Consider the following 25,034-nt stretch of genomic DNA (forward strand, 5'->3'; position numbering starts at 1 on the left):
CACTACGCCAGCCGGCAGCCGGCTGGGAGCGGCGTGGAGGCCCTAGAGGAAGGTCAGGGAGCACGGCTGACACACTACGCCAGCCGGCAGCCGGCTGGGAGCGGCGTGGAGGCCCTAGAGGAAGGTCAGGGAGCACGGCTGACACACTATGCCAGCCGGCAGCCGGCTGGGAGCGGCGCGACTCCTCACCATTGCTCACAAGCATGAGGGAACAGCTGGGTAATTAATTATCCTTCCATTTTTCACCCACAGGATTGAGGCGACTACTAATTTTAGAGTATTTTACGTGCTATAAGTTTGCTACAAATCTTAATTATCTTTTGATTAATTTGTAGGATCGCTCGGAAATACTAGTTTTACTTGAAAATTATTTTGATGATGGACAATGGCGCAAGTTACTCGTTCTCGTCTGACGGGATTCGTCGCATTTCATCCAGAGATTACGGGCTCACCATAGTCCGTGCTACTTGGAACTTTTTGTTCCAGGTAGCGAATCTTAAACAACAACAATCCAGGGATTAGTATATGGGTCTCAGGAATTCACTTTCTTTCTTTATTATGCACCTCATACCCATCCCATGGGCAGTGGTGTAAAGGATTACAGAGGCACATAATCAATTCAGTAACTGAACCCTCTAGTTTAGCTAAGCAAATAACAAGTTTTGACGCTAGTTACAAAATTATTAATGTTATCGGGAGCAGCGTGGTTGATGGAGGCTGATTTTCAGCAGAGCCCATCCCTCCCCTCTCCAACAATACAGCTGCATGAACGCTATATAGAGTAGCGCCGTGTGCATAGTCACGTTGCTTGCAACACGTCAACCCGAATTAAAAGATGTTGAGGAAAATGACGTGAAAATATTTCTATATTTATAAGTATAAAACCAAACTGTCGTCTGTATTTCTGAGGAAAAAATAGCGAATGAAACTTTGTGAATCAGAGCGAAAGATGGCGGACACTGCCACCCGACCATCGCTATCACACACAATTCCAGTTAAGTTCGGAAAATCTTATAAATACATATTGGATATGCTTAACTTCCTAGTTGGCATTGCCATGTAAGACCAACTATGCTTATTTACAGATAATTGTCATTATACTGTACGGAGTAGCGTCCTAGCTCGGTATAAAGAGGTCGAGGATAGCCAGACTTTGATGAAAGCTTTGTTAGTACCGTCCAGCTTTGTTGGGTGGCCTTGGGCCGCTCCTCGACCCATTTCCCGCCTCTCTGCTTCCCTTCTTCTGTCTGCTTACTATCCTTCAGCTGCTTCCCTTTTTTTCATTTGCTTTCTTTTTTCCATTTGCTCCCCTTCGTTTATCTGCTCCCTTCTTTCATCTCCTTCCCTTCCTGCATCTGCTTTTCTTCCCTCATAACCCTAATATAATTTTTTTTCACATTGAGAGAAATCGTAAAGGTTAATGGAGGACCTTCGACAAGCCGCTGGCTTCCTGTCCTCGTCCAAGCCACTAGGGCTAGAGGCCCCCTCAGGTAAATCAGGTAAAACTCAGGTATTCCATGGAAACTGGTGGGTAAGACTAGTTCTCTCCAGACTAGTTCTAAGACTTCTCTAGGAGGCCTGGTCGACGACCGGGCCGCGGGGACGCTAAGCCCCGGAAGTACCTCAAGGTAACCTCTCTATAGCACGTCGCATTTTGACGTATATTTTACCTAAGACCAAAAACTGATGTACAAGAAAATATGGCAGCCAATAAATTGACAATGTCCCGTTTTCTGTTCGTGGGTCCTCTAGTTGGCGAGGTTAGGGCACTTTAGAACGACGTTTTCTTACCGTTGGGAGCGCTCACAAGGGCTGTACCATGAACATATTGCCTCAGCAGCATCATTCCTGAGTGATCGCCTCAGCAGCGTCACTCTTGGGAGTGAACATATCGCCACAGCAGCATGTACAACACCCTCCAACATGTAGAAAACCCGTCACTTAAATTGCACCCAGATATAGCCGGGACTTAACAGTGCTATAAACCAATGGAACCGCCTACCTGCCGAAGCCGCAAATGCCACGACATTGCTGCAGCTGAAAATCGAGTTCGAAAAATCTCAGGGAAAATGAGCCGCCGGCTTCCTGTCCTCGTCGAGGCCACTGGGTAAATAGTGGTCTTCAGGTAAATATTACACTTTAGAATTAAAAAGCACATATCCGGCACACATTTTACCGGTATTGTCTGAAGCAAATATTTCTCTGAAGAATTCAGTGAGTCACGAAAATGGCCCTCAAGTCGCCATCGGGTATTGATCCATCGCCTACATCCCCCCCCCTCCCTACCCTCAAAGGCAGTTCAGCAGGCCACGAGCAGTTATAAACGTATTTGAGCAGTGACAGCACCTGTCAGTCTACTGATAATATGTTTATTGTTTGTGATGTGTGTATGTATATATTAACACGATGTACTGTACGGGGTGAGGATAGCTTGAGCTACCTCATCCCTTTGTGTGTATTTTACCTCAATAAACTTATTTCAATTTCAATCTACTGATTGTTACTTAACATGTTTTGTTTGTCACATTTTATTGATGATAAACAGTGGATTTGCTCATTCCTGTTTGTACTCTTCTATACTTTCTTAAAATTATCAGTTCTCGTCTAATGACACTTTTTTAGGTCTATATGAGAGCCCAAGATTATGTTCGATATTGTGGGCCAGTGTGAGAGGGAATCCACAACAGTTTAGCTGACCCTTATTAGTAAGTATGCATAATTAAGAACACTACAATTTGATTGTAAGCCATGTAGTACTAGTAATAACTGCCCGAAATGCTGCGCGTACTAGTGGCTTTACAAGAATGTAAATACTGGACTATCCAATGTATTCTCATAAACCCAATGTACCTTCTTGTATATAAATAAATAAATAAATAAATAAATAAATAATTAAGTTAAGGGAGTCAGAGATAATTAGGTTGTGTACTGCAGTGTCTTCTATAATTTTGAGTGTTAATCTAGTTCATTTGTTATGCACCCCATACCTATCTTGTGGGCAGTAGTGGAAAGTATTACAGAGGCACATAATGGACTCAGGGAATGAGCCCCCACAATTCATTTAGCTAAGCAAGTTACAATCTTCATGAGCTAGTTACAATATTCAATACAACTAGCTCATGAACATTGTTGATAATATATATGGGTGGCGAGACATGTTGCTCTGTCATCTCTGAACACTAGTGCAACCCAAACATTTTAATGAGTGGTGTTACTTGGAATCCACGCAGACTCACTAGTTCCACTAAATATGTATTCTAAAATTATTAAAAGTTCAATTGATACAATGTTATTTTCGTTACAATGTAGATGCTTTAGTTATCATAAGTGTGATTGCAAATATTCTATCTTGAATGTTAGGTATATCTAATTATTTCTGCATATTAAAAACTTAGGACAGCAAAGGATAATTCTGAGGGCCTTACTTTGCATTTTGTCCGGTCTATTAATACTTTTGCTGTGCTTACCATGACTGGTGCATAATAGTCTATCAGAGATCTAATATACTGTACAGTATACAGTATATTAATAATAATAATTCATTGTGTCGGAGTACAAGAAGCTACTTATTAGTATGGAGAATTTAAGGCCTTAGCTTAAACGTAGGAATGGCCTGATTCCAGGCTCAAGAAATCCCTGTTATGGATGAGGCATCAGGCTACTTAGTACTGCATTCATACACTCGTGCTGATCAGAAGCCACGTCAAAGATTCGAGAATATTATGACGTCAGGGCACTAGGGTCAAAATGATGCTTGTAAGGTAGTCTTCTTCCTCCCAGACTTTACCTGCAAAATGGTTAGATTATAATACCAGCAGTAAACTAAGGAGTTATTTACAGAAAAGACTGTCTCTAGTGAGAAATGTACTTACCCTTAATGATTACCTTACTGGCTTTATAACCAAAACCACAAGAACTATTACAATGGCCAAAATAATATCAGTCTTACAAGTGGTCTGGGTACAATACTCACCAAGTAGCGAATTCGTGGATAAGCTGTTGTGTATTCATACACATTAGGCTTTTATTAAGAAAAAGCCCAGAGAAAAGCCCCAGAAAAGCCCGAGAAGTCCATAGCAATCGCGTTGAATTCCATACTATAACATGGAATAACATTCATCACTAACCATGATAAAGTAAGTGAGCAAGTCTTGGACATGATACTACAAAGGCCGGAAACAGCCTGTACTGTACATTAGTTTGTTTTGTTGGGGATTGAAGCCAGTGCATACACATAGATGCTTTAGGCATGTATTGAGGGTCCTCCAAGGTCGAACTACTGATGCTCCTGAGGATGAAACCCAACAACAGTTGCATTGTACTATGAAACTAAACTATAAAGTTATGACGGATTAATAGACATTTACAAATTTTTAGGTTTGGCATGTTTGGATTAAAATGGTAAGAATCAATACAACTTCATGTACTGACTGCTTCAAGCTTCTATATGTTTAAATAAAATAGATTTGTATACAATTATTTATTAAAACAATCTTTCTTACATACTCGGCTTTCAATTATTAAATCGAAAGAAAAATTTAGAAAAGAAAATGTCAAAGAAATTATATTATAGTTCACTTGTACTGTTATGCAATGAAATATCTTTAGGTGCAACACACCAGACTTGACTTAAGTTTGCTTTAAGGTGCCAGACACCCACTAAGACAACTACAGGTATCTTGAGATGCATATCTGTCTCGTGGTGCAAGACGCCACACTCAACATGCATAATTTTAGTAAAATTCTTTTTAAGTAAACTTTTCTGATTATTAGCACAATTATAAAAATAGAAAACATTTTTGAGCTGTACAATAATTCCACAAGCTATTGATAAAGTGGTATTTACAGTAAGGCTTTATACGTAGTATAAAACAGGATCACAATACAGTCCATAACGTTATATTGCAAAAAAAGAAAAAAAAGAAAAAAAAAAAAAGAAAGAAACTAAATCATTAAATTACTATAGAGGCCATGGTTCTTCTTCCCAATCAATTGTTATGTCTCGTTCATTCGAACCTTGACTACTTTGTCCTGGCAATCTTTTTCTAGCATTCTCACTTTCCTGCATCACTTCTTCTTCGTCTTCTATCTCTTCAAGTCCAGATTCTTCAGAGTCGTATTCCTCCGAGGAGCCTTCTTCCATGTCCGATTCGTCTGGAGTTGATCTTCCTTGAGATAATTTGCGAGAATAACTCCTCCTGTCTAAGGAACTATTTTCACTGTTGCATGCACTTTGAGCTTTTCCTAAGCCAGAACCTGAAGCCTCCATACAAATTTCTCCATTGTTAACTTCTCCATGATCTCCCATCTGCATGGGTATTGCCAATGGATCTTTTCCTTCATCTTCTCTAATGTTCAATGGTTTGCTTAACCATTTCTGCACTGTTTTAACTGATGGGATAGTAAAAATTGTTCTAAGAAATCTATACCCTGCAGCACTGCGCTTATAATATTCTATCATTAATCTCATAAATTTTTTGGAAAATCTGTTTCCCGTTCCTGGCCTGTTTCGCAGGAACATCTGGCTTTCCAGAAAGAGGACATGTTCTTCTGATAAAAAATTTCTAGCATCTCTAATAACTTGTTCTGGAGTACCAGCATCTTCAACTACAGCAAACTTGTTCTCTAATGCCTTATACTTCTTTAGCAGTAAATGATATCTTTGCCTGTGCTTATTAAGCAAGCGAGAATATTTTTTCTTGAGTTCTCTATTGGCAGACTTGTAAGGCGATTGGTGTATGGAAGCTCCTCCTGTGGGTGTAGGATAGATAAGTTTAATGCCATTAGTAATATTTCTGTACATTGATCACAATGCATATGCAACTATATCCCTTGAATTCAGTATATTTAATACAGTATACAAATATGTATGAACTACCAGTTGTTTTTTACTAATGAAATTTAGATTTCAGGTAAAACACAGGAACCTGGTGATTATCCAATATTGCATTAGTTTTGTCTAAAATAATACATTAATAAGTAATATTTACATTTGATAAATAATACCGTATTTGTATCTTTCAAAACTGCATTCAACTACTGTATTTACACATTTTGTAAATTTTATTTTGTTGTACATTATAATTATGGTGCCTAGGATTTTGTTTTTCTTGCCATGTCTTCTGCAATACACAAGAATATGCTCAAATAGAGGGCTGCAGAGGTTACTACAAAGATTACTACACTTTCATCATAATCCAAATTTCTGATTCACTCTCTCAGTAGAGGGGACTCTCCTTTTGGACATCTTAAATTTCAGAAAATGTTGAGGAATTGTAATTGTGAATCACCATCAGAATTATTTGGATGCCATTAGATAAGGAAGTGCTGCATGCTTCTAAAATATGAGTTTCTTAAACCTGACAAATAAACTCCAGTTGAAGTGATTAAAGAAAAAGTAATGAAAGAACAAGGAAATTTTACAAAAACATTTAAGAATACATATTGATACTACTTTGTAATGCAAAATAAGAGTACAAATAAAGGAAAACTGTTTTGAACTCTGCACACCAATAAGGCAAGACAAATTTACAGTTAAGTATATTCTGCACACTAAGCTAAAGAGTACTGAACATTGAAATGGCTTAAAACGAAAGTAAATCCCTTCTTTAATTCTATTCAGTAATGACCTTACCTTTATGTTCCACAGTTCCAATTGGAAAGCCCTCATAGAGAGCAGTGCGTAAATCAGAAGACAAGGTATCGGCAGACGAGTGTGTCTTCGCTGTCCCTTGCCGAGTATTTTGTAGTGAACTAATAACTGTCTTGAGTGCATCTGAGACCAATGGCTGACCACTGCCTATGGGTACAGCTGGAAGAGCAACCCACCTCACATTCTGTGAACTTTTAGGTCCTGCCTTGTTACTTCCATCTGGCATATTTACATAACGATACATTTTCATTCCGCCTTTTCTAATTTTACAAGGACCAGAAGCAATTCCAATAGGAAATATCTCAGGCTTTTGGTTTATTGCCGTATCTTCTGTATTTATTTGTGGACTTGAAGGACCAGAGGATAAGTAATCATTAGAACCTTCCAAATCATTGCCAGATAAATCTATTCCACTGTGAGTTATATTAATATGATCACTAGGAGACTCTCTGGAAACCAATGGAAACTGTGTACTCATAATAGGAGATTCACTTGTAACTGTGTTGGTATATGTACAGTTATTAGACCCAGAAGAAGACCTGCTCGATTGCATAACTGTAATATTTGTTTGAGTTTTAGTGGTTCCAGTTTCAGATTTTGAAAGATTGCATATCAGAGACTGGCTTTTACCTTCAAAACTCTGGTTAATGCCTGACGTCTTGTTTAAATTTGAAGAAAGTTTGTTGACTTGACTAGAAGAGTAAGTAGATCCAGAGTCTAAACCTCCAATGGACACTGGAGGAGTAACAATTTGAAGGGGAGTCTGAGGTGTGCTACAAGGTTGGTTTGATCCAGGTGGAAGCTGAATGGTGAAAGTAAATGAAGGGGTGTCTGTTCCATTAGTAGCAGACCATGTTACAACAACAGGAGTTTGAGGCAAACTGCTTGGAGCTTTGTTTGATAAAGATATAAGCTGATTCATAGAGGAGGGCGTTTGAGCTGTTGAACCTGACGTCTTGACTGACATTGATGCTTTTTCGAATGACAGAGGAGAACCATTAGGCGAAGTAGCAATTGAATGATACTGAATTTTTGATTTATTCTGCATTGATTGCACTGAGGGCAATAGAGTTTCACATGCTGATGGTTGGCTCTCAGCAACTGAAAAATAGTAAATATATTTTAAATATATGCATAATGAAAATTTATGTACAATCATGAAAATATCAACCCATCCTCCAGTTTAGATAGTACTTTTTGTAACTATGCAGACCATCGTACACATATTGATGTAATGGGCAATTAGATAATAGTAGAATTTGGTACTACTGTATTCACTTTATAAAAAAAAAAAAAGCTAAAATCAAACTTAAACATTCCTAGGCCTAGTCTAGCACATGTATGTACTATATGTTCCAGCCTCTGATAGCGTATATTAGGCCTAGGATGGTTAGGTTAGCTTTTATTAGCAACATACTTACATACAAAACCTTTTCCAGGTTTGTCCGAATTCAACAGTACTAACTTCTACTTTCTAATTACTCATTACGTCAATACCCGTATGTGTACGATGGTCCACATCGTTACTATAAGTACTGCCCTATCAAATCAGGATGAACTGGAATATATAGGATGAAACATTAGTTAATCAAGTATGTTTTTGTTGTGGATAAGAGTGGTGTCCCCCAGGATGGGGATATCCCAGAAAATCAGAGTTCTGTGAAATGTACAGGAAGTTGTAATTAGGAAAAATGGTAAAATAATTACAGGCATTCTAATGCATACAAGGGTACAATAATTATGGGGAACTGTAATGATGGCAAGATTCTATAAAGAGTACAGGAAGTATAATGAGTCTAGGTAGGTGCAATGAACACAGGCTGCTATATGGGGGTTGGTATTGTTTTTCTCTGGTAGTGTGAACATAGTGCCATAGATATGTTATGGTCAGGAATTCCAATTTATTTTTGGTTCTACTTTTTCCATGGCAGATTTCTTCAACATTTACAGTGAAAAAAAAAAAAGAGCTGAAAATTGGGGGTTTACACACAAAATAATAAGTATATATACGAGCGTAATTATCAAAAGAAGGAACTAAGCCTGGAAGATCATTTAGCACCAACCATCTATATAAATTTAAGACAGACATATAGCCACATCTGCTGCTATCTTGTTCTTCTTGACCAGAGCTTTCATTATACTGTACCAACAAATTTATTTCCCCTGACTCGTTCTGCACTCAACTTTGTTTGTTCCAAATACATTTTTTGATCAATCGCAATCAGGAGCATAATTGCAAAGAATACCCAAATTATAAATACAATGTCTTATAACCAGAAGATGGCTAATTAAAATGAGGGAAATATTAACTAAAATTGTGATAAGGTAATAATCTAATCAAAGGCACAATGACCCAGATGACAATACTTAGACCCACAATACAAAAGATCAATCCGTTGGTAAGGTTGAGTGGAAGGGTATGGTTTTAATCACCGTCATTTTGTCTACAGCCATGCCAAGGCTGCAGACTAAGCTAACCCTCCTTACCTGGAGATGAGCACCCTGTAGGTATCTAAAGTAACTGAGCAAATTCACTCTGCTCTCATTTAGTTCTCCACCCAACCTGTCCCCTTACAAAGAACGTCGCATTTCTATCGTATGTGTTATAGAAGGCCAAAAATTGTCATACTCGAAAATGGATGTGGTTCGCAAAAGTGACGTACAGTACTGTCCCGTTTTCTGTCTTCTGGTAGGTTAGGAGAGGACACTTTAATTTGACCGTTTTCTGGACATTCGGAAACCTTAGGCGAAAGGGCTACTCCACCACCATCCTGCTCAGGCTTTTCTGGCTTAAAGGCCACTCTACGAACAAAAACACAAATGCACTCTAATGCACATTAATCCAACTGATATCACCCTGGTGTCTATTCTGTTGGCTAAGTAAATGGTAAACTGTAATGCAATGCAATAACTTGTACTTCAATTCTTGTTTTAAACCTCAGTTCACTTACATTTCTTCAGTGGCTGAATGAGTCCCTTGGCTTGCAGGACCTTAAGAGATGCCTTGTTTAAAATCATGAAAGTTCTCTTGCCACCACCCTTAGTTTTGACAGTTTGTCTTTTTATAGGACCAGAATCTGAAAGAGAAGAACATTAGCAAGGGTATACTGAAATTACAAATACATGAGGAAATTACTGAAATGTACACATTCTTTCTAAACAAAGTTGGAAGAGAACACTGCATGCAAGGCTTGCATGCAGTGTCATGGCTAATATGTGAAAATGTAATATCAAAACTGTAAATACAGTAGCATTAAAAATAGAAGACACTTTTTTTACACACACACACACACACACACACACACAGAAAATGACGTAAATGTTTAAGGACTGTACTGTAATCCCTCTATATAAGTCTGGGCAGCCGGTCCTCCAAAATTGGGAGGTAAATGTAACAGCACAAGTAAGTGTAATTATGTACTACTCATAGCATATGAATAGTACATAATGGAGCATAACATAGCATAGTAAAATGGAGCATAAATTTAAACATATTTTCATATACGATTCAATGTAAAAATGTATTTAAGCGTTCCTCTAAAAATCCAAAGCACCTACTGGACACCAGGGGCAGAATCTGGCCCCTAATCAATAGATGCTTAGAGGAGTGGGGATATAAGATCACATTAAGGAAAGATAAACCCACCAGAAAAGTAAAGTGCACAAAAATATGCAACTGCTTGGACCAGGCAGCCCATGAACCAGGTGAAAAGACATGCTAAGACACAGCCCAGAGATCCAAAGACTTTAATTACGCCTCAAGAACTATTAGAATGAGGCCAAGCACAAACAGTGGACCAGAAAAGAACTCAGACAATCCAGGGAAAGCAAGACACTGAAGGTAGAGCCCACTGCCCCAATCACCTGTAAAAACCCTCATACTTGGAAACAAAATGGGAGAAAAGTGTGGAATAACAAGAGGCATCCCTGCCAGAACCCAAAGAAGAGAGCTTTACTAGCTGGATGCCAAGCAAACTCCTGGAAACCACTCTCCCAATACCACTAGGCGGGGGATAATAAACTACTCCACTAGTGCTGCCACTGAAAGCACAGCGACACCCCCCCCCCAGGCACCACCAGTTAAAGACTCGGGACCACTTTTTCGAACCAACCAAACCAACCAAATATCCACAAGGGTCAAATGCACTTCCCAGTAGTGAGATGAAGCAGAACCCCCTAAGCAACTGCTATACAAGGAACAAAAGCCAAGGAAGACAGTAAAGGAGCCACCACAGGACCAAACCAGGACAAGGCCAGCGCAGAAAGACGCACAAAATAAGCCCATCCCTAAACACTGACTGAACTGTGCGACACACATGTGCCCAGAAAATACAGTTATACCAAAAAACAAAAAGCACATGAACTGATTGCTAGCTTGGAAAAGACCAGGATCTCAAATTCCAATTAGGAAGAAGACAAGCCCGAAGACAAGACCTTAGAGGCAAAGGAGCCAAAACCAGTCCACTCATGCCAAAGCCAGAGAAGGCAACATGGCAAACCACCCCCCCCTCATAAAAGGGGAAAGTGAATCTGGGAAACCCATAGTTCCAATAGAGCCCCTGTGGGTATGAGGTAACCTCAGGGGCAAAACAGAACATCTAAGGTGCACATATTCCCCGGGGGTTCAAAAAAAAGTCCAGCCTCAGGCCCAGCACAGCACCTGAGGCCCGATATTAGAAAAGGAGAAGGGCCCAGGGGGCACAACCAAGAACTCTACCACATGCCTGAAAGGAAGACATCAACAACTAAGACAGTGCACTGAACAAACATTAACGGCAGCCCCAAATAGCAAGAAGGCAGAGCAAAGTCCAAGTAAGGATCTACAGGGTCAACCACCCTGCATGGCCCTCAAAATCCCCCAAACCCTCGAAAAAACAGCACTGTAACCCAAAACTATTCTGAGGATTGCACTGTGCCTCGCAAAGTAGCCAGGCACAGCAAAATACTTTCCAGTAACAACTTGGCATCAAGGAGACTTGCTTCCAAGCTGTATCCTACTGTTGACCAGACCACACACTAGAAGGTGAAGGGACGACGACGTTTCGGTCCATCCTGGACCATTCTCAAGTCGATTGAGAATACCCAACTGAACAGTCCACTGGGTTGTTCACTTCCACCACCACAAAACACCACCATCATAGGATACATTAGAGAACACTTTTTTACATGTGTGTAGACTAAGCCCTTTGTTGGTGTCTGGTCTTCAGCTAACCATAGACTAGTATTTTGTTTGTGATTTTCAGCAGTGGTTATTTTCATCCTAAATTTCCTCATTACATTCAAATTTCCTTGGAACATCAATGCAGGTTTTTGATACCTCTGCTGATTAACCTTCCAGTTCTCTCTGTTCTGGTTTGGTGGGAGACTGATCAATTTATTTTCTAGTTTCTACCACAATATTTACACATCTATTGTACCTAGTCTTAGGGTAAGTGCTTGGGATTCATTAGATTTTGTTGTAGTACCCAACATTTGGAAGGTTCCAGGTGGGGAGTTCAGAAAGCCACCAAAGAGAAGTTTCATTACATTCAATGTTTGATATCTTGACATGATCAATCAAGCCAACAAGTTCCATTTTACCAGTGTTATTTATTGCAATCACACAATCAGGATCAATTCCTTCCATTGCATCTAGATATATGCTAACCTGGGTTCCATTTGACCTAAATATCATTGTATTCCACTTAAAAATATAATCTTACATAAACTTGACAACAATCAACTAACATGTACGATGAACTTGACAAGGAGGTTTGGTTGTTGCTGATGGAGCTTTCTCACTCTTTTCTTGGCATTTACTGCATGTGCACTCTTCCTCACATGTAAGATCTGAAAAAGCCAGCATTAAATTACATCGAGTCTCTCTTAAAGAAAATTCAACATTAAGTAGGAGTTTGCTTCAGTTCATTTATAGCACAGAAAAACTTTTTTACTCGAGTTAAATGGAATAAAGCAAGGATGTCAACCTAGGAAACAGATTACGCACACACTACCATAATAGAAACCTTAATGTATGCAGAACTGCATAAATATAACTTGCACTAAAAAAACCCTGCATGTATAACCTTTAGCAGCTAAAATTACCAATAAAGGGGTAATATTTGCAACTTGAAAACATTTCTATTCAAAGAGTATAAACATCAAATCAATTAGTCACAGACCTCATATCTGAAAAAAATCCATAACAAGACTAGTAGAAAAGAAAAAATGGGGTTCTCTAAAACTCTGAAAGATGTATCCATTTTCACTGGTCCTCATTTACTTTATTAATAATATAAACATTTGTTAAAATTACATCCTGTAGATAATTTTAAAATTATTAAACGAAACTATCACAGTAACCACATTCTCCCTAGATTAACTTAGTCTTGCCACATTAAGTTAGAACTAAGGCAATATGTTTTAGAATATTTTCAGCTAGGTAAATGAGGGATAGCTCATTGCCCAACCACTTGGGCTGGACGGTAGAGTAACGGTCTCGCTTCATACAGGTCGGCGTTCAATCCTCGACCGTCCAAGTGATTGGGTCGTCTTATATTCCTTACCCCAGTCCCATCCCAAATCCTTATCCTGATCCCTTCCAAGTGCTATATGGTCGTAATGGCTTGGTCCTTTATCCTGATAGCGCCCTTCCCTTCATTCACAAAAACCAGGAAGCCCATGTCACATGTATAGTGACAAACTGCCTAACTACAGTACTTTAATCTCATACAAAACTGATATACAAGATTCACTGTCTTCCATTAAAATGGATAATGGTTAATAGCTGCTAATTAATGCTTGCTTCTTAAAAATAGTGTTGATTAGAGTATAAACTGGGTTAAATACTTTACCTTTGTCGTTGACAACTGCCAAATCACCTTCAGCCACCATAATTGTCTGCTCATCACCACTTGTTTCATCAGACAGTTTTTTCAAGTGGTTTTCTAGGTCTGCTGGAGTCCCTAGTGTTTCTTGGATGGAAGATTTAGCTGGGATTAATTTAGATTCCCCTGCATCCAAAGAAGAATTTTCCTTTGTGTTGGACTGAGAGTATGGTGCCAATGAAGGCGAGACGTGTAGCCGAGAAGTCCGAGATATATCCGATGATGATGTGGTGTTAATGGATGCAGATGGTGTGCTCTTTTGAAGTGAATTGGTTGTAGTTGCAGATGTAGAGTCGCTGGACTCTGAGGAGTTAGTTGTAGCTAGACAAGTAGTATTTGATGAGAAAACATTTGTGGTTGATAGTAGTTCACTGCCACTTTGCTCAGAAGTTTTAGTTGAAGCTAGAAAAATTATTTTTGATGGTTGGCAAAGTTGTGCATGTTGCAATGTTTCAATAGATTTGCTGGTTTCTATTTGTGACTCAGTGTCATCATCAAATGAGGCTCCAGCATATCTGACTGGTTCTTCCTTCACATGAGAAAGCACCAGCGCAGAACCTTCTGTATTCTCTGTAGATGATAACGTTTCAGCTGGCAAAGTTTTCCCAACTTCTTTTTTAGGCTTCTGTGGAATATCAGAAGTTTGGCATACATTAGAGTTTACATCTGAAGAATGCATGTAATCATCAGCCAATGTGGCCATTTCAGATGCCATAGCACCTTTCACTGGTTCTGGCAATTCACTTTTTGAAGAGGGACCAGTGTCAGCAGTTACTTGGTGGGATACTCTTGCTGATGAATTCACTTTTCTCGTACATTTGCTACCTGAAAAATTAACACTTCTCTAATAAGACTTGTAAAGGTTTCAAGCACTGTAGTCAAATTTAATTCACACAACAATAAAAATGAAGCATTGAATGTAATCAAATGTCCCATTCTGTCCAGTCTCTAAGTAACTTCCTGGAGCTTAACCCTTGGCATGTAGCTATCATGAAAGGTGCCATTCTACCTGTGAAAAAAATATTTTAAAATAATAACAACTTGACCTTATAAAATGATAATTATTCATGCATACAAAAAAAAAATCAGGAGGATTCTGGCTGGTTACTGTGTCCATGAACTGGCAACAAAATTTTGTCGACTCACATTTAGGGAAAAAGCCTATGATGTTTAAGTCAGAGGGTTTATATTTTGCCTCACTTTAGTTTGACAATATGTGGAATAAGTTTTTATTTACACATTGTTAAGAAAAAATATGTTTACAATATAATGTGTACAGTTGTATACCTATATTGCACTGTTCCTGTTCCTAGCACAGCTCAAAAGAAAGTGTCTTGCACCCCACTCCTTGGCAGCTATTCTGTCTGGTAATTTGTCCAGAAATTGATTCAGACACTGGCAGCAAGCACCAAATTGTGATATGACGAAAACCACAAGGCTATAGTACATGTACATGTTAATTTCTTCACATATTAAGCAATACAAAGTAATAAGGTCCATGACAAAATTTCTGCTAACTCCATTACATTTACATAGATGTATTATAACCTATTTACATTTGTGTAAAAACCAGGCAATAGTAACTAAAATTAACAATAACTGCATTACCCCGGGGATCAATGCATGATGAAATTAGGATCACAAGAACATTGCTCCTTGAAACTATGAGGGTTTCACCAAGACCAGCTCTCTACACAACAAATAAGAGAGCAATACCCATAACACCCATTGTAAACAATAATAGTTAACACTAATAGTTAATAGAATGCCAATTGCCATTCTACCAACAACTGTATCTTTTCCTCCAGTAAGGTGCTACTTTATTGAGAATATTTAGGACCTGCCCTTCAAGTATCTTTTTAAGTACTGTACTGTAAGAGCTTGGTAATCCAAATTACAGTAACTCAAATCTTTGAATAATCAAATGAATTCACATTCATAATTTTTCAGTAAACAGCGGGAATAAGCAGGTACAACTGAAAATGTGGGGGTAAACGGTAAGAGTAACTGGGTTGTGGTGCAAAATATCTGTGAATTTGCTAATTTTTAAATATTCCTGATAAGAAATTTGGTCAACTTGAATGTTTAGCCAACGCAAACAGGGGTGGGAGCCACACGTTTCCGATTACCAAATACAGACGGTATGTATTATGTGATACCTTTGTTTCCTTTTTAGCGTACATTTTTGAGTCCTAGTAATTCAGAAATTTTACCGTTTCTATTTGTGCAGTACCTTTCCACTGTATTCCTTCCAGTTCAGAAATCTTTCCTGCCTTGAAAGGCTAGGCAAGTATTGAGCAGCATTCAAGGTGTGATAGCATAAGTGTTTGAATAGTAGTAGCAATGTGGCATCTTTTTGACATCTTGATTTGAATGTTTTTATAATCCAACTTATTATTTTTCTCGATGATGCTAGGTTTGCTCTGTTTTGTTTTTTGAACATTAGGTCATCAAACATCATTATTCCTAGATATTTTACAAGTCATTATTTCCCTTCTAATAATTCACCTACATCTTTGCGTTGATGTTTTCCCACCCATGAAAGTAGAAAACAAAGAAATGAAAATGAATATGAATAAATATTTAGCAAAAACAAAAATATTCCTTTCTTTATATAGAGATTAATTTGTGTAGGGGTTCCCTTCTCTCAAACAGTACTGTTTCTGACCTTTCTGAGTGAAGGGTTCAGAGTTGCAATCTTCTTCACTGGCAGAACCAGGAGATGAAGTATTGCCTGAAGGACTCAGAAAAAGGTTGTATTCTGTACAATCATCTGTTGTGTCTGAAATTAAAGATTAAATTAGGGAATATGAAACCTAAAATTGAGATTTCTATACAAATTCAAATAACTAATGTATGGTATCATTACGCTTATTAGAATGGCAAAGTTATTTGCCACCTGGCAAATAACTTGCATAAAGCTAAATAACTTTATTAAACTTGCACTTTAACCATTAGCAGTCAGTTATAGTCATATGGTGCTCTTCAAGTCTAAATGTGGTTATCATTGTTTGCAAATTTTAATTATTGCCACCTGGTTTTTCTACAAATGATGTAAATGTGATTATAAGATATGTATATGAACATAATGCCAACTGTACCTAGACCTGTACCTGTCGATGATTCCGAGGATCAGCGTTCCCGCAGCCCAGTCTCTGACCATGATTCCTGGTTGGTGGTCTGGTCAACTAGGCTGTTCGATGAGGCTGCCCACAGCCTGACATACAAGTCACAGCCTAGTTGATCTATGAAACATTTTTCTATTGTTTGCAAGTACAGTACTTACAATGCAATAAGTGTTGTGTATTAGTGGCTTGTGGTTATCACCGACACGATTTGGTGTCTCGCCACCAGATTTTGAATCCATTTCTGGATGACATTACTAGACAGAATAGCAGCAAAAGAGGGGGTTGCAAGACATCCTTTGAGCTGTGCTAAGAACAAATTTACATGTAATATAGGATTACACATTACTCAACCACTGTTTTTTGTTCATTACAATATAAGTAAATAAATCAAGTTATTCCACACTTTATGTAAACTAAAGTGAAACAGCAAGCATATAAACTGTTTACACCATCACATCCCATACACATACTGATACTCTCTTGACCCTGCCTGCAATCTTCCGGTGTGCACGAAACCCAACAAAACTTTAACTCTCGTTACTTTTTGTCTCCATTAGTATTATTTTACAAGAACATTTATAGAAAAACAAAATTTCACACTGGAAGATAGGGGCCAATGATCACAACTGCAACTCAGAGGTTAATTTACACATACATAATAAAAACTCAAGTAATAGATCTTGCCTTTAAATATGACTTTTCAGGCCATGTAAATTTAGTCTACACAATCATAAAGATGAAACAAATTCCACAATTTAAATATAAAGCAGAATGAGGTATTGTATATATATTCTTGCAACAATATATATATATAATAAATAAAATCACTACTGAATGTAATGAAATGCTTTTTTTTTTGGGGGGGGGGGGGGGGGGGGAGGGGTAAACCCTCAGTAGTTTCCTGAGCTTAACTCTCATACCTTCCGAAGTTTCACCTCAATGTACCAGACCTACGTGACCCATCAATCAACTAGTGGAACCAAGATCAGAATTTGGCTTACTCTACGTGGTGAGGGGAAGAGTAGGTATCAGAGATCAACCACAAAGACTGGAAAAATCCACCAGAAAGCACATCTAACAAAACAAGCAACATGAAAGGAAATGAGACGCCTCAAAGAAAACAAGGACAAGATCCTTGCCACGGGGTAAACATCCAAGCCTTGATGTGCTCGATCACCAATAGATGGCAGCATAAATCATCCACGGACTCAGCCAGCCACCCTTTGCCTGTGCCCTTGGTATGGGCACCCATTCCAGAGCTGCCCATGCCAAGTCCACCAACCTCACAGGAAAGTGATTTGAGAGCCACTTGGAATCCACCAGAGAAGGGCAGTTCATTACATTTAATACTTGATTTCTGGACGGGATTCCCCAGTAGCTCAACAACCTTACTCACAACAATGCCTCAGTAAAGAAGGCTGGCTTTTCTGGACAGTAAAGAGATTATTAAATTGAAAGGAGAACTAGGCTTAACTGTGGACGTAGAATGACTGGAAGGAGATGGTCCCAAAGTAAAAAAAATGTCAGCAGCATATTAAATGCCAAAATGAAACATAAGCATGGTAAGGCCAAGGGACATCCAATAAGTAACAATAGGCCGACACCCTGTTGGACTGCCAGAAGCACAAGCCTAGATATTAGTTATGGACACACTGTAATGGCAAAGAAAATCATCAAAGCAGGAAACTTATGACCATCAAGAGCTAGAATACACAGCCTTCTGGTTGAACTGAGCCACCTTAGAGATGACCTGGGAGAGGTGGTGCCTTGCAGCAAGGAGCATTAGATACATATCTGATAAACAAGGCCTAGACTCCAAAAGAGTGAGTAGCACACAAAGAATGCCACACTGTATGATGTACCCCACAGATGGACAAACTGAGTTTTAATTATAATGGTTAAAATTTCATTCTAAAGTCAGGAACAACAAAGAAGGCAGGTGAAAAAACCAGCCCTGGTCCAAAGAAACAAAAATTATGCTTATGGGTGAAGAGCAGAATGCTCCCAAACTCTACAGTTGGAAGCACGAGCCTAAAGAATGCCACGTAACTTATCTTTAATGGTCAGCACAACAACTGACCTCTTAACACCTCCAGAGTGATTGCTGCTGCCACCAGACAATCTTGGCAACAAATTATCAAACTTACGATGTAAACAAAACGTTATTCAAGAATATTTTTCACCAATGATGCGGCACTGTCATATAATGCGAGAGGAGAGAGCACACGGCTTGTTTAGGTTGACTGGGCCAAGACGGGTCCAGTTGGGGCACGTTATGCAGGCCGCTAGATGAAAAGTAAATTCAAATTTTAGCAAGGAACTGCACTCTTCAGCCGGTACACACAGTTTTTAAGAACTTTGTATTTGTTATAGTAATATTAGATATTTCTTTAATTTTTACTGTAATGAATTATTTAAACATTCGTTTGTTATTCTTTATAATACAGTAGTATAAATCATGCTCTCCTTCACCTAGATAAGCCAAATTCTTGTTCTGGCTTCTAGCAGATGACAGATGGGTCTCAGAGGCCTGGTGTGTTAGTTTTAAGCTAAGTGACATTGCACTTTAGTTAAGCTCAAGAAGCTACTGAGAGATCCCTCCCAGAGAAAATACTATACAACTATCTTTTTTTGTACAGCTTGGAGTGGAGTTTGTAAATAAGAACGTTCATCGAATTCTATACCTGTGTGGTCGTGCTTAATTATGCCTTCTTTGGTATCAGTACAAAAACTTGATGGGGAGTCTGCTTCAGGTGAGGGTGGAGGGGAGAGCTCCAAATTATTATCTTGATCCATCATACTCTCTTAAAATAACAACAATAATTGTAACGATAAACATATGTACAATAAAGTACAGTATATGACAATATACTGTACACACAAAAAAAATTCAACCACATAATATTCAACAGTTACTCTGGATTCTTCTCATACAAAGAACACAGCCTGAATACACCAGATTTTCAGTGTTATAGACTTATTTTATGAAACTGTGTAACAAAAAATCATTTGCATTTATTATGAAGTACTGTATAGTACAGTACATCCAATACCTTCTTTAATGATCACGTCTTCATCAAGAGCCAAAGACCAGTCAAACTTCTTACTGCCTTTAGCAAGAGGAAGAGGCTGTGACAGTAGTGTTGAATCTGTTGCGTGTGAAGCTGTTAACATAGGAAAAAAAGAACAACTTAAATTTGTGTTTCCTTATGCCCTTCACATAGGAATCTCAATCTGCATTATGACTGTTGACAATTTACATCAATATTGGACAAATGTTATATTTATTTCAGAATAGTGATTGAAAGTGTGATATATCTTTTACCTGATATATCTTTCTGCTTCTCATGAGGGTCTGCTTTACTAGCTAGATCTGCCTTGCTGTCCACACATTCATTTGAAGATGTTGACACTGATGGAGGACTCTGGTCATCTGTAGGGGTGAATGCATTATGAAGCACATGGATGGAGACACTTAGCACTCTGCCACTTAGTATCCACAAAGCTATCTACAGAAATGCTGTTTTTATCAAATATATTACTTAAATATTGTAGTCCTTTATTTGTTGAGTGCAAGCATGGTCTCTAACTTCTAAGCATTTTCAACTCTAAGCCAATTATCTTCTTGAGCACAGCTTACTTCCGTTTTGACTCCAGTGAGTGGTGGTACAGTACACTCAACTTATTGTCTAATTATTTTACACAAGGGCCAAAAATAGTTGTCATTCAATTTTATCTATATGTTATTCTTTGAAATAAAAGACAGATTGGCTAATAAATATATTTGAACAAATAAAGTGTCTAAATGACAACCAAACCACACAACAGAAGATGGAGAAACAATGACGTTTCAGTCTGCTGGACCATTATCAGGTAGTATGATAATAGTCTTATAACATACGGCTTACAATGGTCCAGGCAGACTGAAACGTCATTGTTTCTCCATCTTCTGTTGTGTGGTTTGGTCTTCACATATTCAGCCACGTTATTGTGACTCATCATCTGCAAAGTGACTACACTTCTTGGAACAAAAAAAATCACTTATATAACCCAAGCAATAAGTGCAGAGCCTCAACACAATAAAGGAGCACGGCAAGGCACAATTGAAACACGAAACAGACCCTTTATCCTCTATAGTGAGGCACCTGGCAATAGGCACTAATCTCCACTTCCCATATATCCAGAGAAAATTGCACAACAAAACACAGTACTGTACAGTACTCCCCTGCACACACTAAATACAACACCAAAGCCTTGCTTTGTTGACCAGACCAGATTGTGATCGACTTGAGAATAGTCCAGGACAGACCGAAACGTCGTCGTCCCTTCACATTCTAGTGTGTGGTCTGGTCAACAAAATTTAGCCACGTTATTGTGACTCATCGCCTGCAAAGCCTTGCTTTAATGACCAAGTTTCTAAGCCTAACATGGCACCAGTTGCAATTCAAAAGTAACTATCAAAAGAAGGCACCAAACCGAGGCGACTATGTAGCACTACTTGCAGCTCAAGAGGAAGCTTCCCAAGGAAGAAAACATGTAAGATGTCTTAGGTGGTGACCAGTCTTCGTTGATGGTTCCAGGGAATGCAACCCTGAACTAGTTCTGAAGTACAACCACAGCAAGGGATCTGCAAATAAGCTAGCATAGATTATGATATATTCTAAGCATGAAACCTCTTATACAGGGGCACTAAGCCAGAATGATGGCAAGCCAACTTTTATGTAACAAGTGTAGAGGTCTCCAATATGTGCATCTACATTTGATTTCATTAGTCAAATTAGTGGGAGATTAGCACATTTCTAAGATTTACTTGGCAATTTTGGGTTCCCAAATTTTACTCTGAGGAAGACAGTACTTTGAAATTTACGTTGGGCAATCCATCACAGTAATTGGTATACATCTTAAGTCGCATGGAGGGGGATAAGATGGCTGGAGAAGGTACTATACTGTTGTTTCTAGAGTGCCAAAATTGTTACCAAAAGCCTGGGGTATTTGCAGCATCCTTTTAGCGCTGGTGACATAAGCTACAGAGAGCTGCTAAGGAGAGCTACCAAGGGGTGCCAGCCCAGAAAAAGTGAATTTATATACAGTATTATCAATGTATTTTTTCATAAAATCCCTGAGTTTAATGGCTTGTGATGTAACCATTTACAAGTATACCCTACCTGCAACAGGCTTGGGCACAGCACACCATATAAGTCTCGATTTGTTGTTGGGGCTCATGTACATGCGATCCTCAAAGTGTAGTGAACAGACTCGCATTGACATCCTGTTTGTGATCACTTTACTGTGATTCAGGTCGGGCCTTTTAATCAAGTCGCACCATATCTTAAATCTGAAATGATAAAAATAAGTTGTATAAAAAATGAACACTCAACAGTATTTGGCTGAACCAGGTCCAGTTTAATTAATATCACTTAATCTGCTAAAAAAATAAATCATACTCTCCAGACAATAATTTATGCATCTAAAGTGTTCTATAAAAAGTATGAATACTGTGTACAGTGTATATTATTATGATGCAGAAACTAGGGAGAAAAAAGCTATAACCAGAAGTTAAGTTATTGTACTTAAACCACATTTACACATCACTTTCCATGTACTGTATTGTGCATGTTCAACTAATTTTAATGCACACTGCACATGATTTATTGGAAAACAAATATGACAGTTCTCATTAGTTTTAGAACAGCGTGTGAAGTTATGCCTATCAAACAGTTATTGTTACAGTACTGTACAGCATTTCTACCATGTTTTGATCAATAAAGACAATTAGGTAAAATCTTCCATACCTGGACGATCACCAATAACTGGACATCAGTGTTAAAATAACTTGTACCACCTGCACCGGTGAATAGAACAGTACCACATGAATACAGTACCAGGAACTCTTTCAATACAGTCTATTTTAATTACTTAATGAAACCCATAAATGTTATCTAATATGAAAATATTAAGAAATATACAGTACAGTATTACAAAGTTCAGTTTTCCCATGATCAGGCAATATGCATAATTCTTATAAAAATTGTAATTTAAGCAAGTAATTTTTATCATAAATTTTAATGGGTCATATCTTATTAGTTTTTTTCTGTTAACTTTTTTTTTGGCAGGGAAATTCCTGCATGGGCCCTAAGCGTCTGGCTGGCCCACTAAGTGTTGCTTGTTTCCGTTTTACTTGGGCAGAGTGTGAGTATTTATGACTTGTATGGTTACTGGCACCCATATGACCTTGAACTGTAGAAGGGCATTAGTAGACACCTAGAAATGTGCAATTGTGTATGGGGAAATAGTCTAGATACAAGAACCACAAAATTGGTCCATGGCCAATTCCAGAAGCCAAAACCAAGTACTGTACAATGCAGTTATCTTGAAGTTATCTTGAGATGATTTCAGGGCTTTAGTGTCCCCGCGGCCCGGTCCTCGGCCAGGCCTCGACACCCAGGAAGCAGCCCGTGACAGCCGACTAACACCCAGGTACCTAGTTTACTGCTAGGTAACAGGGGCATAGGGTGAAAGAAACTCTGCCCATTGTGTCTCGCCAGCGCCCAGGATCGAACCCGGGACCACAGGATCACAAGTCCAGCGTGCTGTCCGCTCGGCTCCCTCCCTCCTATCAGTAATGTATTGCACAGTATAGTATCTACAAATCACAAACCTGGTCCCCCAACACATTCTAAACATACTGTTCTACCTTGCACACTGACATCAGATCTTAAGCTTAACTCTCGGTGGATCTCAAAGAATGTGGGTCAAATACCATTTGGATTATGTTTACATTGTCAGATGTGAATAATTAGCTATAAGCCAATTAAGGTTATAGTGATGAAAATTAGTATTTTTGTACCATCTTAGCTGATTAAATTTCGAATAGCATCTCACCACCCTGGAGCCACTGATATAGCTCATTATTCACATACAATGCAACAGACAGACAGACACAGAGAGACAGAGATAGATAGATATATATATGGGAAAAATGTGATTTTATAAATAAGACAAGCAGTGGGCCAAGTCTGAGGTGCAAGAAATTAATGTTCTAAGAGGCAGTACGTTAATACCTTTCCTTGTTCTTGGGGAAGGAGTGGAAGCTCAGGTCAGGGTTGTCAGTTTTGTTGGAGGTACAGCCCCGAGCCTTGCACGAGCTCCCCTTGGGCATGTTCACACGCACACGGTCGACAGCCCTAGAGTTCAGCACCTTGTTGCCTAAACTGGCATCCGCCGCACCCACGGCGACCACGCCTCAGGTGAGTGACGAGCACACCCGGATCGTGGGGCACGCGAGACCAGCACATCCGAATCCCGACACACCCGTGGCAAGCACGTCAGAGTCCTGGCACATCTCAAATTATCACACCTCTGAGTCCCGGCACATCTCAGGGAAGCACACCCCTGGGTCCCGGCACACCTCAGGGGAGCACACCCCTTGGGTCCCGGCACACCTCAGGTGAGCACACCCCTTGGGTCCCGGCACACCTCAGGTGAGCACACCCCTGGGGTCCCGGCACACTAGGTGAGCACACCCCCTGGGGTCCCGGCACACCTCAGGTGAGTACACGTCAGGTGAGCACACCCCTGGGTCCTGGCCCACTAGTTGAACACACCCCCGGGTCCTGGCACACTAGGTGAGCACACCCCCGGGTCCTGGCACACTAGGTGAGCACACCCCTGGGTCCTGGCACACCAGGTGAACACAGCCCTAGCTCACCTGGGGAATAATCCCCCTATCACGCCTCAGATAAGCACACACACATCTCGACCACGGGGGTGAAAAGGTAAAAAAAACAAATTATTTTTCGCCCCCGTCTCCCGGGGTCCAAACTAGCAGGCAGGAGTGACTGGGAACGGCAACTGTGAGTAAACAAGAGACAGGTGGCCACCGGACGAGACAGGGTACCGAGCACTGGCTGCTAACGCCAAGACGTCGCCGGAAACTGTGAGGAAGGTGCTGATACGCCTGCGTCAGGCCGCCATTCCTGCCTCCACCTTCAGATGGCGCTGTACCGCCCTCATATTCCCCTCATACGTCTTACTCACTCTCCTTCCTCACCTCTCATATATCTTACTATTTTCCTCATGCTGTAATTGTTACGTTAAGCAAGACCCCCGGACATATGATACTTGTTTCACGGCAAGTTAAACAGTTAAATCTTCAACGGTTATTTGATAAAAGAAAACGAATAAATACGTTTCATCAATGGTAGACAATTATAGAATATTCATCTCTTATCTTAAATCAGATGAATATAATCATTGGAACCTCACTTAATTATCCCTTTGGTATTATATACACAGGAGGGTGCAGGCCAAGACGGCTTCTGACTCTTATTAGCAAGTTTAGAGCAGTCGGGTTCGTTCTTGAATACAGGGTTCGAATCCCGGACGGTA

General features: G+C 39.4%; 1 protein-coding gene across 6 annotated transcripts; it reads right to left on the minus strand.

Annotated features, from left to right (window-relative positions):
• Window positions 1-4,465: 4,465 nt before the first annotated feature.
• Window positions 4,466-24,640, minus strand: LOC123755386 (uncharacterized). Of its 6 annotated transcripts, none has more exons than XM_045737987.2 (12): window positions 24,544-24,640; window positions 23,708-23,979; window positions 21,812-21,981; window positions 19,972-20,079; window positions 19,700-19,810; window positions 19,331-19,450; window positions 16,187-16,300; window positions 13,486-14,343; window positions 12,380-12,481; window positions 9,604-9,729; window positions 6,635-7,753; window positions 4,466-5,751 (listed from the first exon to the last, which is right to left on the minus strand). In XM_045737987.2, exons 2-12 carry the CDS (start codon window positions 23,803-23,805, stop codon window positions 4,961-4,963), a joined length of 3,717 nt encoding a protein of 1,238 aa, XP_045593943.1. In that variant the 5' UTR covers window positions 23,806-23,979; window positions 24,544-24,640; the 3' UTR covers window positions 4,466-4,960. The 6 variants fall into 6 exon arrangements, with proteins under 6 accessions (XP_045593943.1, XP_045593933.1, XP_045593952.1 ...); XM_045737977.2 differs by having other exon boundaries at window positions 24,355-24,639; XM_045737996.2 differs by lacking the exon at window positions 24,544-24,640 and adding an exon at window positions 24,527-24,543.
• Window positions 24,641-25,034: the final 394 nt, after the last annotated feature.

The sequence above is a fragment of the Procambarus clarkii genome, chromosome 55, assembly GCF_040958095.1.
Source record: "Procambarus clarkii isolate CNS0578487 chromosome 55, FALCON_Pclarkii_2.0, whole genome shotgun sequence".
Taxonomy (NCBI): Eukaryota; Metazoa; Arthropoda; class Malacostraca; order Decapoda; family Cambaridae; genus Procambarus; species Procambarus clarkii.